The sequence below is a fragment of the Aedes aegypti genome, unplaced genomic scaffold (genome assembly GCF_002204515.2).
Source record: "Aedes aegypti strain LVP_AGWG unplaced genomic scaffold, AaegL5.0 Primary Assembly AGWG_AaegL5_hic_scaff_2114_PBJ_arrow, whole genome shotgun sequence".
In the NCBI taxonomy this organism is placed as follows: domain Eukaryota; kingdom Metazoa; phylum Arthropoda; class Insecta; order Diptera; family Culicidae; genus Aedes; species Aedes aegypti.
This window is the reverse complement of record NW_018735614.1, coordinates 439-15,763: the sequence shown is the minus strand read 5'-3', so window position 1 is coordinate 15,763 and position 15,325 is coordinate 439. Positions and strand designations below refer to the sequence as shown.

At 40.1% G+C, this 15,325-nt stretch overlaps 2 protein-coding genes across 2 annotated transcripts; one reads left to right on the top strand and one right to left on the bottom strand.

Annotated features, from left to right (window-relative positions):
* The first annotated feature begins 1,732 nt into the window (after positions 1-1,732).
* On the top strand, positions 1,733-2,753 carry LOC5577488 (cysteine-rich PDZ-binding protein). Its single transcript, XM_001663356.2, has 2 exons — positions 1,733-1,968; positions 2,574-2,753. Exons 1-2 carry the CDS (start codon positions 1,796-1,798, stop codon positions 2,701-2,703), a joined length of 303 nt encoding a protein of 100 aa, XP_001663406.1. The 5' UTR covers positions 1,733-1,795; the 3' UTR covers positions 2,704-2,753.
* Positions 2,742-14,487, bottom strand: LOC110680936 (twinkle protein, mitochondrial-like). The gene is given in 4 exon segments (XM_021856717.1): positions 2,742-3,411; positions 3,413-3,954; positions 12,812-13,115; positions 14,296-14,487. Coding segments are annotated over 4 exon segments (1,602 nt in total). The 5' UTR covers positions 14,464-14,487; the 3' UTR covers positions 2,742-2,823.
* Between the last annotated feature and the right edge of the window lie 838 nt (positions 14,488-15,325).

The following is a 15,325-nucleotide window of genomic DNA, read 5'->3' as shown; positions in this document are numbered from 1 at the left end:
ATCCATTTCAGTCGAACAAAGCACCAAAACAGACTGTCGACAACGTTTATTAAACATTTTAACCGCCAGGTTTCCATATAACATAAGAAATGCTTGTTCAGCGTTTATTGAACAGGATTCCATGACATGTTATTTCTAAACTGTTGAAGAAAAGTTGTTGATGCCATTCTTACTTACACGGAGAAAACGAAAAACCCATATTTGAGTATTTTTTAACTTACTTTTGAGTTATTTTTCTCTCCCTATTTCATTCGCTCCTTCTATTGTTGTCAGAGAGCGAAGAGCAAAAACAACCCAAAAACTGAACCTTAGTGCGTTACCCTCAAATTTGAGTAAGTGGCATAGTACTGGAAGTTGAGTTATTTGATCTGCCGGATGAGTGAAAAGAATTTAGCCAGTAGGTATTTTTCACATGGCTGCAAATGAAAACAACTTCTACCCATCAACTCAAAAATTAGGTTAACGCACGAACCCCCGGAATTGAGTGGAAGCAACTCACTTTGAGTACTTCATTTTCTCCGTGTATGGGGCACTGCACCAAAATGTATCTCTCCCTTTCACTCTTTCAAGAAATTTGTAAACAACAAGGCCAGTAAACGTCAAAATCACATACAAAATCAAAACAGTGCAGAGGCCATGATCAGTGCTGGGAATGGTAATAGTAGTAGGCTTGAATTTCGCGAAAATCACGTGGCTCTCCCACTACAGTAGTTTAAAATCGTGAATCTCATCAAGTAGCCTATATTGGGTACATGATTTTCTCTAAATCAGTAGTGTCATTGAACGCTCTAAATGCGGGAAATGCAGCGGGAAATAGAACATTTTTCTACAGTAATTTTGGGTTGCCCCTAGCAACGGGGTGTTTTGCTATTTTCAAGGCTTTTTGCCTACAGCAGCGATGGGCGTGAGTTTCACTGGCTTCGCTGACTGTGATTGGCTTTGTTTGACAACTGTAGAATGAATTTCAGATTTTTTCCCAACCCTGCTTATGATTACAAGTATACAAAATAGTAGGCTTTGTTCAGCATTAGCTCAACGGAAAAACATGCTGAAGACATAACAAAAATTGTAAAACTGTGGAAAATTTGCTTCGGTTTACGGTACTTGTCACATAAATCATTACAAAAAAATGTAATGTTTGGCAACCCTGACTTCTTATGTTTCTCATGTTTATTTACCTGAAATATGTCTTATATACAAACTGTCATTGAGGTACAATCATAATAGCTGTGTTCAATGGCTTTGATCGAACTTGCTCGGGGTTGGTTGTACTAGCTCGTATTTTTTGTCAACAAATAACTGTCAAAGCTACTTCGAGCAACTCCAAGCTGCTTTCTCAATGAACGCTCTTTTTACTCTTTTTACTAATTTACCGGAATTCCACGTGGAAAAAAAAATTCGCGCACTTAACAATCCGTATCGCTTCGGAATTTTTCTTTTTTTCTCAATGTTTACGTTTTTAAACGTCAAAAACACGAGCTACTGCGAGCTGGTTGAACTAGCTCGGACTCTAGCTTCCAACCTGTTTCGAGCGACTCGGAGTTGGTTGGACTCGGCTCAATGAACACAAACCCGAGCGACTCGAAGTAGGTTGGAGTGGCTCAATGAACACCAAAAGCTGACTCGCAAGTGGTTGCAACCAAGTTCGAGCAGCTCGTTGAAAACAGCTAATAAAAGCGAATAAAGCGCACAAGCTTCCAAAGATTACGTTTAGGGAAAGTGCGAATTTAAATCCCATTCTCGGCCAAAATATTGGCTCCAGATAATTTTCAACTACAAATCATACACACTCACAATGGTTTGCGAGAAGTGCGAAAAGAAGCTCGGCAAGGTCATAACGCCGGACCCCTGGAAATCCGGCGCTCGAAACACCACCGAAGGCGGCGGTCGCAAGATCAACGAAAACAAAGCGCTGACCGGTGCAAAGATGCGATTCAATCCGATGGCCGGGAACTTCGCGCCTTGCCGGTATGTATAAATATTGATTACGATTAGCTTTTAGGAGTAGAATTTAGAGTGGCCACCGATTGTCTGCTTTTAAATTCTTGGATTTCTATCGGTAGGTATAATGCATCATTTTTCTGGGTTTTCAAAAAAATAGTTCACTGAATTGAATTCATTTTTTTTTTTCTCTTCGGAGGGCTCGGGCATTCGCTCCTTGCAGTACACCCCACACTTGGTATTCTGCATTTAATTGTAATTGTAATTGCGTTGAATACATCCAAATATTATGTTTATTTTGCTATTATAATTTTTCAAATTTGCGCTAAGCCTTTTAATGATTTTTTTTATAGTGGGGCCAGTGTATTAGCTATTTATTAGAATAAGTGAAAAATTACGAAAAACGATGGACGTAATTTTTTAATCTTCCTCAGTTACATACCTATGCATTCTACAGATTTCACTGAACAGAATTGTTGAAAAGTGTCCAACTTCACCCCCAGTTTGCGGTACCTATCATGCATTTCCTGTTTTCCCGGTGAATTCAAATTCCTGTTTTCCCGCTTCTTCCTGTTCGGTGGCCACCCTGTAGTATTGATTATTCAATAATCTATCTAACTTTTATTTTGCAGAATATGTAAGCAGAAAATTCATCAAGCCGGGTCGCACTACTGCCAGCAGTGTGCTTATAAGAAAGGAATCTGCGCCATGTGTGGTAAAAAACTACTAGACGTAAAAAATTACCGCCAATCGTCTGCTTGATGCGAATCGGATTTCGGAATAGTTTTTACAGTTAAATATTAAGGTTCTAGGATAATTCTATATAAATGTCTAACAAATCTTTTGGTCTTATACTTTTAACAAAAAGTAAATATAAATACCTTAGGAATCACTGATTGCAGTTTCTGTTGTTTCGTTTGGCTCTACTGGGTCAGCCTTTTTCCGCTTTTGGGCGTAGCTTAGGCTGAGTTTGTCGAAGTCCAGAGGCATGATGCCTAGATCTCCGCTGTATCGATTTTTTTGCCACCTGCAGATACTTCTTCCCCGAACCGAAGTCAAACGTTTGTCCTGGATGATTAATACGTTGTCTGCTTCTTGGGAAGCCTTCGCTCCACCGAAAATCGAGCTGGTAGTCAAGTCGTCAGCATCGCGTTCCTTCCTGGGATGAATCACCAGGGTTACATGGCAATTTTTCCTCGTGGCAAACGTTCGAAAAGCGGCGATGATGGCATCTTGCTTCCAGTATCGATCTAAATGCTTGGTATCCTCGGAAACTCCCATCATGAACTGTAGGTTGTCGATGATCACGTGATGGATATCGTTCACGTATTGGGCATGCTCAATGGCCTCCATTACGACTTTGATTGGTTGCTGGCCATGGAAGGTCATGAAGTATACCGGTAACCTTTCGAACTCGTCTGCCCAGTAATCAAACTCCGATAAATGTACATCTAGGGGTCGTCCGGCCCATTTGCCTTAAAAGTGTCGATGCCAGTCGAGTGTTTCGAATTTCAAAAGATCCCCAAAGCGTGGACACGCCTTGCAGGGCAAGATCTAAAGAGTAGTCAGACATGAAAGTAGTCTTTCCGCAACCGGTGGGACCGGTTAGGACCGTCAGTTCGCCTTTTCGATGTCCTTTTAACAGCTTGTTTAGAGTTGGATATCGCTTCCACTTGACCCCTTGCACTTTATCGATGTTCTGCAAATCGCTCAGGACATCTTGCCTTAGCGAGTGGAACGTTGTAATGGACTGGTGCAATATAGGTTGAGCCTTGGACAATATTGCTTTCAGATCTAAACCCAACGCAAGAGCTTTGGCCGGAGTTGGATGGGCGTCAGTCGGTCTAACAAACGTACATCGTCTCTCATCTAGTTTTTTGGCGTAATTTCGTGCGGTGTCCCACCCGGCTGTGTCGTAATTGAACCACAAAGTCAACTTATTATACCGTTCTAAGCCAGGAAGGCACTGTTGAGGTAAGCTTTTCAGATCGTGTGGAAGACATATGGCTGTAACTGAAAATGAGAATAATCGATATGTGAACATAGGTTCGTAAATTCCATGTCGCTCTATTTTCCACGGTGCCAGACCTTTTTTTCAGAATCAAATCTCCACCAAACCTGTGCTACTAGTCGACTTCCACATCCAAACTACATACTTGGGCAAAATTTAGAAAAAGAAATGTAGGGCTTATTGGGAGATACGCAATATTACACTTATTGGAAAAAAAAGTCCCCTCCAGAATCACCCAGACAACCCTCCCCTCACCCCAGAATTTTTGATAATAAAAATAAAAATTTAAATAAAACATGAAGCTAAATCTTCTGATTCAATGTACATGATTCTTATTATTGACAAAAAATCTCTGCAGTAGTTACGTTATTTTATATTTATGTTGTACAACTATAGTGAGAAAACCTCCCTTGTCTTACACAGTATCAGCGTGGCGGTTCTGACTTCGGAGGATCGCGCGATTGTCTTAATCGTCCGGCCATCGATCGAATGGTTATTTGTTAGAACTAGCTTCTTGTTGTATGCGATAAGCGCATTTTTTCGACATCTCCGTTGCAAAAAATACGGTGGTACAAAAAAGCGTCAATATCCTGAAAATTGGATTCCTTAAATTCTTTTTTTTTCTGAATAATCAATCCAAATAATGCTGTTTCAGCACAAGGCAGCATTTTTACTGCATTCTAATTTCTCATGTTTTTGAAGGATACCCAGCTCGAGGTACCCGGTGATGAATTCACTATAGAAATCCATACAATATAATGTATATGTTATAACTTCAACTCGAATAATGTCCGAAAAAATAATTGAAAAAAATAGACAACATTACTAAAGGTTTTTCTCAGATAGTATAGAACAGGAATTTCTGTCGAAAAATAAGGCTTAACTTTCAAAATTCGGCATCGCTAGGTTTTCTTCAAATCAATGACAGAATCTTAACCTACTGTAAAATAATGTTACAAAATCCATCAGAGTATTTTCGCATGAATAAATTTATTGCTTGAACTATGTTTTTCCAAGAAAACTTATTATTTCATAAATTATTTGATTAATTTCAACCAGATTTGTAGCAGTTTTTTTTTCAAAAAACTTTTCGATATTCTTTATAAAATTTTAGTACAGTTAACTCTCCCTTACTCGATATTCCGTATCTCGATATCGAGTTAGAGAACCATAGTGAAAGTTGGTTTTCATGGCAAACTCGATGGTCCCTTGGATCGCAGTTGCATTGGTTTTGTGTTCTGTATCTCGATATCTCCCTAAGTCAATATCGAGTAAGGGAGAGATGACTGTATAATGAAATATTGAAGGATGGCTCCAAAACATTTGAAAATCTCATGAAAATTAGTCAAGTAATATTGTGGGACTTGTTCATGTTGGAGGAAGCACAATTTTGTGCAACATCAACGTATCAGTTCCACTGTGTTGCGAAGAGCAATATGGCTGCATAAACGTTGACGGCAACAGCCACGAGCCATAGTCGAGGCGTTGCCATGGGAAACGATCGCAGCAATCTGTTTTTTCTTATGCTATGGAATTTTAAATAAAATTCGTTCTCTTGGCGTGTAGCCTTTCAGTAGTAAAGACGTGTTTTCATTTTCGCTCCCGAACCTGGTTCTGACTCTGCTAGTTCTCGAACAGGTTATCGGCCCAGCAAACGTGACCCGCGGAATTGAGAAGCAGAAGCCGTTCCAGAAAATATAGCTCAGGTGAGAAGTTCCCTGTTTCCGGAAGCTGTCTGAAGATGGAGTGGGCACGAATCGTGAAGCTGACCAACACGAACTACGAGGCGTGGTGTTTCTCGATGCAAGCACTGCTACGACGCGAGCAAATGTGGAAGTATGTTGACCCCGGTACTCCACCCGACCCGGTGACGGATGCGTGGCGCGAAGGAGATGAAAAAGCGTTGGCCACGATTCAGCTGACGGTGGATGAGAGCCAGTACGGGCTTATTCGAGGGAAAGCGACGGCAAGGGACACGTGGTTAGCAGTGGTGCGCGTGACGCGAACACGTGGGTGGTAGACTCTGGCGCGACGTCGCACATGGCTAACAACCGTAAAGCGTTTTCGAAGTTAGATACGAGTGTTTGCCCGGTTATTTCGACTGCGAGTGGGAGAAAGATACGCACCGGTGGAATAGGGGACTGTACGATTGACTGCGTTGTTCGAAATCAAAAAGTTTCGGTTACGTTGACGGACGTTTTGTATGCCCCTGCGCTGAAGGAGAACTTGGTTTCCGTTTCAAAACTAGCGGCGAAGAAGGTAAAAGCTGAATTCGACGAGAAGCAATGCCAGCTAGTGTTCGGAGGTGAAACTATTGCGATTGCTGATAATGTTGGAGGATTGTATACTTTGAACGTTTTCAAAGAGAGTGCCATGATGGTCGGTGTTGTTGGCTCAGAGGTGATTCAAAACGGAAGTATCGAGGAAGCAGATTAAAAAGGAAGGATCTACTACCGTGAAGAAAAAGCCTGCGAGCGATGATGACGAATACGATTCGATCTCTGATGGTCAGTACGATGACGCATCGGAAGACGTATTTTATGATTGCGAGAATACGGAGACAGTTGATGTTGAGGAGGAGTGTTGGAGGAAGCACAATTTTGTGCAACATCAACGTATCAGTTCCACTGTGTTGCGAAGAGCAATATGGCTGCATAAACGTTGACGGCAACAGCCACGAGCCATAGTCGAGGCGTTGCCATGGGAAACGATCGCAGCAATCTGTTTTTTCTTATGCTATGGAATTTTAAATAAAATTCGTTCTCTTGGCGTGTAGCCTTTCAGTAGTAAAGACGTGTTTTCATTTTCGCTCCCGAACCTGGTTCTGACTCTGCTAGTTCTCGAACAGTTCATACTTTCAAAGCAAATTCCTCCTAATGGACATCCATTCCTTCTATTTCTACTTTTTATTAGCAAATTGATTCCGAAAAGTGTTCCCGGATTTACCCAAGCCCTTAAGAAGTATTTTTTCCCGGATTTATCACAAGCCCTTAAGAAGTATTTTTAAAATACATAAAAAATGCGTCAAAAATTCTTCTGTTTTTTTTTCTAGAAATTTTGCTTCAAATCGGATTATTCATGAATTAAAAAGAAAATTGTTTTTAAATGTCTCTTGCCTTCGAATCTTCAGAAGAAATTTGTTGAAAACCCTCAGGAAAACTTTTGCTTCCAAAATAAGCATAGTGTTAAAGGAATCTGTAGAGAAACATGTAGCAAAATAACAGGGAAGGGAGAAAGGATTTATTAAGATATTCATAAAGTAGTTTGTATTGATCTTCCTTAAAACGCTTCGTAGGAAACAATTTTACTCATTATTGGCAGAATCCATATTCTTGGTTCGAATTTTGTGCGATACGAGGGCGGGGTTTCTAGAGGCTTTTTGGCAGAATTCCAGTAAACCAGAAGTCAAGGAAGGATAGATTTCAAGGACAATTTCTAAGGAAGATTCTGATGGAACTTCTTGAGAAATTTGTTTTAGTTGTGAATTCATTAGAGAGGTTTTAACTATCCCGTAATTTACCTCTAGAGAAAAGGTTATAAATAATCATTGCCCATCTATTGTTCTACTTGCTTCACCATGTTGTTGTTTCTTCTTCCTTTGCATGACGCTTTGAGGAACTTCGTATACAAAAATCTTTCCATACTCAAAAGAGCAACATATCATAGAATCTATAAAAGGTAAATTATAATAGTTTTTAAAAAAATGCAGAATTCTTATGGTTTTGATTTCTGAAACTCCATCAGGAATTCCTCAACAAACTTTCAAAGTAATGCATAAGTTCTCACTAAGATTTAAATTCATTAAAATCCTACATTACGAATTTTACCACAATATATCTTCCGTGATGTTTTAAAAAAATACCGGCAATATTTTCGCATTAAACTTCTACAGTACAGTCGAATTTCGTTCGCTGCACTACGTTTAATTGCACTTCGTTTTAATTGGGCTCCCGTTAAGTGGGCTATAGCCTGTTAAATCGTTTCGCGCGACTCGTTTCTCCTGTGTGTGTTAAACGTGTTGATATAAAAATTGAATGTGGTTCGTTGATGCTCGATTCGGGATGGATTTTAAACTACAGTTCTCGCATAATATTGGATAACGCCCTAAAAGCCATTGATAACCAGGGGTGTAGCTCGTTGTTTCTGAGCAAATGAAATAATAAGCATCCAAACAATCACCACTGGCAGGTAGATAATGATCCTTTCTTTACCAAACGTGTAACTCCATTAAAATGCTCAGAAACAACGAGCTACACACATGGTTACCAATGGCTTTTAGGGCGAGATCATAAGTTATGCTAGAGTTCTTTGTCGACTTTTCGTGCGTTGCGTGCATTTTTATAAGCAGAATTTTACGGCTCACGTTATTGTTCATGAACTAATCTATGATGACGTCACGCTACAATTTCCAGCGGGAAGAAAACCTTTACTGCGGGCCATGTTTACAAAAAATGGATAATTTCGCTGCGCATTCACCCACTCAATGAACCCTGCACGAGTTCACTAATTTGACGTTTGAGCGGTGCCAAGTTCATTCGTTACCATGGGCACATAAATAACACGGCACCGCTCAAACGTCAAATAGTGAGCTTGTGCATTGGTCCATTTGCATCCGGTAAGCATTCCTTCACTGGATGTTGGTCCAGATGTCATTTTATGTAAACACGGCCCGCATTTAGAGCGGAAAAGAAAAAGAAAATCGACAATAAAAGAAGACCGTGGATAAGTCCATTGTTGGAGGAACGGCGGATTGCAGTTTCGGAAAAGGAATTTGATGAGTTTGTTCTGATCAGCAGCGCATGATCAAAATCAACCATTCGTCGGCCACAACGTTTACGAACGTATCCTATGGCACTACCCTTTTCATCAACATTCCGCAACATCCCGTAACACCTATGAGAAGTCCGTAGAGTTCTCTGCATCTCTCTTAAATAGGTGTTCAATCAATCATCCTTTCCCATTCCCCAGCTTTCGCAAGGACGTGGCCAGGACAGCTCTCGTCTATTGGAGGATGCGTCAATCTTGTCTAAGAGTTAGAGGTTAGTCTCAAATTTCTGACTTTGATAACGGACGGGAAGGAGGCAACCTGGTCTAGGACTGTACCACCTACGAATTTGTGCGAAATGCTTAATGCTAATGCTAATTGGGTCCTAAAATGTTTGATAAAATCTTGTTTTTATTCAACAACACGAAAGAGCATGTTATTTCAACTACTTTAGCAATTTTTCCCGGTCAAATAACGGCTATATCATGTTTAAACATTAATTTTGAAATTGGGTCCATATATGAACCTTGACACTTGAGATCATGTTTGACGTTCGCTTAGTCGACAAAAACACCACAGGGGTTTTAGTTTTAACACTGGGGTTGTTCCTATCTGACATTTCGGAAGGGACACGGAAAACAAAATTCACCCAAAATTTGAGTTTAAGCCAAGGGATGTGACAAAATCTAAAAAAAAACATAAAAAAATGTTTTTCGGACTTAAACCAACGGAAAATATTGGAAAATTGAGTAAACATGGGGTAGTGCTTCGTGAAGCCCAAGCAGGACAGTTTTTACATTCAGAAATAGTGAAAAGTGAAAAATGAAAAAGTGATTTGTTTGATTTGTGTCCTTTTTGGCTGCCCTAAGTTCACCGAACCATCAGGAAGTGACAGGCAGCACATAAATTTAGAGAATCAATCCGGTGAGTTTGTTCCAGTATGATACTTTTTCTTTTGTGAGCCTTCCAAATCGTTTTTGTCCGCGTCATGGAACTTCTGATCGTTTCTTGAACGGAAAATGTTATTTTCGGAGTTTGATAATTATGTTCAGATTGCGCATTCTGTCCGGGCGGGTGTTACGCAACTAACAATCGGTTGTGGATGCTTTTTAACCGTTCGATGACCCTGGAGGGATCGATTCTGCTTTTCGTATAATTTGAGCAGAAAAAACGACTGTGTTATCCTAGGGTGTTAGTTCGAACGCGCTTCCTTTCGTTTTTCGATTATCTAAAAATACAGTACAGTACTGTTTTTCAAAAGGCGTGATTTTTTTTTACGCGTATCGTTATTTTATACAATCCGATGACCCTGGAGGGATCGGTTTTGCTTTTTACTGGTTATTAAGCAAAAATATTACTGCACAATCGACAAGCATTTCGCGAAATACTATTTATACTATAAATAAGCTATTGTTTTCTCTTTTGATTGCCGGCATTCAAAAGATTAATTTGAAAACGCTTAAACAACAAATATTTATGGTCTATCGCCAGCTTTCTAGGCGAATCCTGACAATATACCTTCCCCAACCTCCAACTCCGTAGCACTTATGAGGGTGTCGCTGAGTCGGTGGCCTCTCATTAAGTAAGTGCTACATCAACATTTCCTTCCTCTATCCCAAGTTACGGTAAAGATGGGCGTGGCCGGGAATAGCGATATTCATGCTTTTAGTATTCTTGTTTATGATTTGAACAATGTATACTCCCCTGCCTTGTTCTTGAAAGTAGTCAGGATGAGATTATTAAAAAGAAACATGAATGTTGCTAGTATCCAATCTACGAAGTATACCGTAACTACGCTAACGCTAACGCTAACGCTAACCAACGGAAAATATTGGAAAATTGAGTAAACATGTGTTTTTAGCCTAAACTTAAGCGTTTGGCACTAAAATCGGGACAGGGCTTTAGGACCCTATTGGATTCTTCTGGTGAGATCAGAAAGTCTGGGAATGATTTTTCGTGGGAATCCCAGAACGAACTCAGTGAAAACTGGTAAATGAGTTCTTGAAGAAAGCACTGAAAACTACGCAAATAATTCATGAAGAAATCCTCATAGGAATTATCAGAGCAATCTCTTCAAAGCACGTGTTTGAATACCTGAAAAGTTCGTGGAAGAATCACAAAGGACATTCATTGTAAGTTTTTTTTTCTTGAAGGAATTTCTACTGGATTACAAAAAGAATGAATCTTTTCCGTAGTAAAAATTGATATACAGTCAACTTTCGTTCGTAGCACTAAGCCCGTGGCCCATCTAGTGAAAGACTTTCATTAATCGGGCTAAGTTTTGAGCTGCCAAAAAAAAAACCGATTACAATAGAAATTCAGGACTACCAATATTGACAAATTGCAGTTTATTTCAGAAAGTGACGCTTGCCTTCGTTATAAGTGGGCTATAGCCCACTTAACGGGAGCCCAATTAAAACGAAGTGCAATTAAATGTAGTGCAACGAACGAAATTCGACTGTATTGATAAATTGATGAATAACACTGATGTGCCGCGAAATGAAACAAAATAACAAATAAATAAAATCAATACAAATCTGTTAAAATGACTAAATTTGTGAAAATCGTGAATATTGCAAAACGGATCTCGATATTTGGACATTTGGTTTAATTGATGATACATACAAGAAGCATGTTCTTCTCCCATGTCTAGTTTGAGCTTCATCCATGTTTTTCTTCTGGTTGTCATTTGTCATTTGGTCGAAGTATCATAACTTGCAAAAGCATATTCTTGAAGCAACGATGAGGTTATTTCATGAACTTTGAACGTAGCAGACGTAGGACTAGTTTTACCTATTATTTATGTTTGTCTCTTGGTCCACCAGAAGGGACCTCAAAATCCGCTCGTTATCTGGTCATCTGGCCGTAGTATCAAGTATCACCATATGGTCGAAGTAGGCATGTTCTTACAGCTACGCTGAAATGTCCATATAGGCAAAAAGCATGTTTTTACAGCAACGCTGAGGTTATTTCATGCAGTTAGAGTAGTCACATGCCTAGTGTTGAGCTTCGTCAATGTTTGTCTTGTGGTTGGTCACCGGAAGTGACCTCAGACTCCGCTCATTGTCTGCTCATCAGGCCGAAGTATCAATACATGGAAAAATCATGATTATGCTGCAGCAAGGCACCCGTTAAAACGTAGAACGATACAAGCAGAAGCGAAGACAGCAAACCCATCTATTCCGGAATAAAAAGCGCCGCCTGGAAGAATTGGAGAGCAAAGAGATGGAGCAGCTGTATCGTTCTCAAGAAACGCGTAAGTTCTACAAGAAACTCAATGCATCCCGCAAAGGCTTTGTGCCGTGAGCCGAAATGTGCCGGGATAAGAATGGAGGTATCGAAAGGTGGAAGCAGCACTACGATGAACACCTGACTGGCGCAGAGTAAGGAGACCAAAGCAGCAGGAGGAATGGCTTCATCAGTACGGCGGATGAGGGAGACATGCCAACTCCCACAATAAGTGTAGTTAAAAATGCTATCAAATAGCTCAAGAACAATAAAGCAATGGGCACGGACAGGTTGGCTACTGTCTGCACCGATTGACAGCCAGGATTTAAGTCACAGAACAGCTACCGGAGGAGTGGAAGGAGGGAGTAATATATCCAATATATAAAAAGGGTGACAAGTTAGAATGTGAGAACTATCGAGCAATCACCATTCTTAACGCAGTCTATAAAGTACTTTCCCAGATAATCTTCCGCTGTCTATCGCCACTGGCAAGCAGATTTGTGGGAAGTTATTAAGCCGGTTTTGTGGACGGACGATCGATATCGGACCATTTTTTTATGTTGCGGCAGATCCTCCACAAGTGTCGCGAATATGCAGTCCCTATGCACCACCTATTCATCGATTTCGAAGCGGCCTATGATACCATCGACCGCTTCCCGGGAAAACTGACACAGAAGACTACGGTAGCACTATCTATGCATTTCATAGCGTGGACTTATACCATCAAAAGGGGATATCTCGATAATGGAACCTACGAGTTTTTTTTTTCTCAGACGTGAAATTTAGCTACGGAAATCGACCGGTGAGCACAGATTGGAAGATTTTTTTCTTATAATAACGGTCTTGGGAGCACCGTGTCGACTTACCATTTAATTTCGCCGCACTCAACGCAAGTAGATCCAGAACGTTGAGCACTAGAACAGCAGTAGATTGATCTTTGGCAGAGGCTTTAGTTGCCGTTCCCGATGAACACTTCAAATGCACCAAACCGGAACAATTCGCTTCGGGAATGGTTCGTTCTATCACCATGTCTTCGCCAGTCTGATTCGTTTTACTAAGTACTTTATAGCCAACTATCCTAGATTCTACATCAGTTAGAGGAACATATAAATGGCATTTTTCATCGTCCCATCGGGATCCTATGGCAACTAGACTTGATACTGGAATTCCCTGCAGAATAGAGAAACGATGAGTGTAACAGTTACATAGCTGGTAACGACTGACTGACTTAAAATTGAAACTTTAGAGACCTCATGCCTAAAAAAAGACCAGACAGAAATTAGAAAGAGCACAAACAGGAACCAAAAAAAAAAAACAAAAACCAGAAGGTAAAATGTCTATTTATATAATCAGACATTTTTAATGACATTTATCACATTTATGGTATTTTTTGAAAATCCCTCGTGACATTACGACAACAATAACTGCTCGCTTTACTTTATGCATTTGTTAATGGTTTTCTCGTGGAATTTCATCAGGAATAAGATGAAGATGAATCGAAGCCAAACTCGAATTATCAAGAGCACAAATCTAGAGAACCAAACACCCGTTTGAGCTAAAACTGGATCAATTGACATCACTAGCTACTGACAAATCGATCAAGTTTTCAGCTCAAACTGATGTTTGGTTCTCCAGATATATGTTCTTGAAAATATGAGATTTCAGGTACATGTCCTATGTTTTTTAGATATTACTACGAAAATGTCTTCAGGAGTTAACAAAGTGTTTGTTGTACGGACTTCCTTGGAAATTTCTCTAAGGATTTTGTTCATGTTATACGTACAAGAAATTAATTTGAATTATTTTTTCCAAGGATCATCCCAGGAATCAGTCCTGAAACTCCTGTACAAACTTGAAAAATAACTGGAGAAAATTCTGGGAATTTTACAAGAGTATGCCCCATTGAATTTACTAATGGAAGCATCAGAAGAGAATTTTATTTGTAGAAAATTCCTTTTGGCATCCCTTGAGAAATTGTTGGAGGGATTTCTGGACGAATTATTTAGATAATTGAGGGAAAAACCCTTTGAAATATTGCTAGAAAGATCGCTGGAAGAGTTCCTGAAAGTATTCTAGAAGAAACCTCTGGAAAAACATTTGCCGTAATGCGTGAAGAAATAATTGAAGAACCTGTAAGATTGTCTGGAAGTATTGTTTTGGCCTCTAGTATTTAGCACGAAGAATGTTTTACAAGAAAAAAGGACAAAAGTGACTTTATAGACCATTTCGGTGAAAAAAGTGATTTTCCATAAAAAAAATAAAGACTTTCTGTAGACATTCAAATAAGGATCACATTTCTACCTGCTACCAGCACTGCAGTTACTAAATATACAACGGATGAATAACTCACCTCCAATCCCAATGTCCTACTGATGTATTCTACGAGCATTTCATCGACCGCTACTGTCCCACTAGGAACCTCAATGGACTTTTTCAGATCCGCCTTCTTGCCGTCCAGAAACACATCCCTCAGCTTACGCAATTCCTGAACCGTCCGAGCACTTTTGCTATGAGGCATGAAAAACTTCTCTATGTGGTCCCAACGGCCCCAAATGCTGACAAGAGGAACAGGGTAAAGTGGCCGGTGGTTTTATTCACGTATATTGTTTCCCCTTTCGCCTGGGAGCTTTCAATTGGCCGGGAACGACATTGCAAACTTGGACACACGGTACGAATGCAAGTGTAGCCCTCCGTACACTCGTAGGGGGAGGATTTGATCGCTTTCTTGACATTGGATATGGACGGTCCCGGCAGCGATGGATCATCTTTGATGTCGAAACTGCTGGAGGCGTAACGGACTTGCCACAAACACGGTGCAACAAATGCCGGTGATGGCGTAAATCCGCCTTGGGCGACGACTTTCACTGGACGCACTTTATAACGTAGCTGACTATTTATTCTGGAACCAGACGACAACAGTTGCTTGAATATCATTATTGAACATGCACACAAAATAAATCTTTCTAGCAGAATCAGGCACAATTTACAATTTTGTAAAACTATTCACTGAATTAAACCAAACCGCGTTGAACTGGACCGAATACAAAATATTGCGCGCATTGATTTGTTTACATCGGAATCCAGCCGCAAGCACGGCGAGCACTGAATGAAATTTGGTTATGTACTCCGTTATATACTGAAGTACATGGTTGTTTACATCCAGAACAGTGTTGCTAAAATTTGTAAATTCAAAGTGCTATCTATGTGGCTGCGTACTTTTTTAGCTGCGTGATCACACTAGTAAGGTAACCAATATAATTTGGACTGCTACATGTTCTTTCGAAAAAAAATGAATTAACTTTCACGCTGTTGTGCATCCGGCTAACTAGACCCCCTACTCTCAGGCAAATGGACTATCGAAATACATAGGAACCACTTAT

Excerpts from the sequence above, each read along its gene's own strand:
- LOC5577488 (XM_001663356.2), top strand. The coding sequence starts at position 1,796 with ATGGTTTGCGAGAAGTGCGAAAAGAAGCTCGGCAAGGTCATAACGCCG. Across the intron at positions 1,969-2,573 it reads GGGAACTTCGCGCCTTGCCG|AATATGTAAGCAGAAAATTC; the intron begins GTATGTATAAAT and ends TTTATTTTGCAG.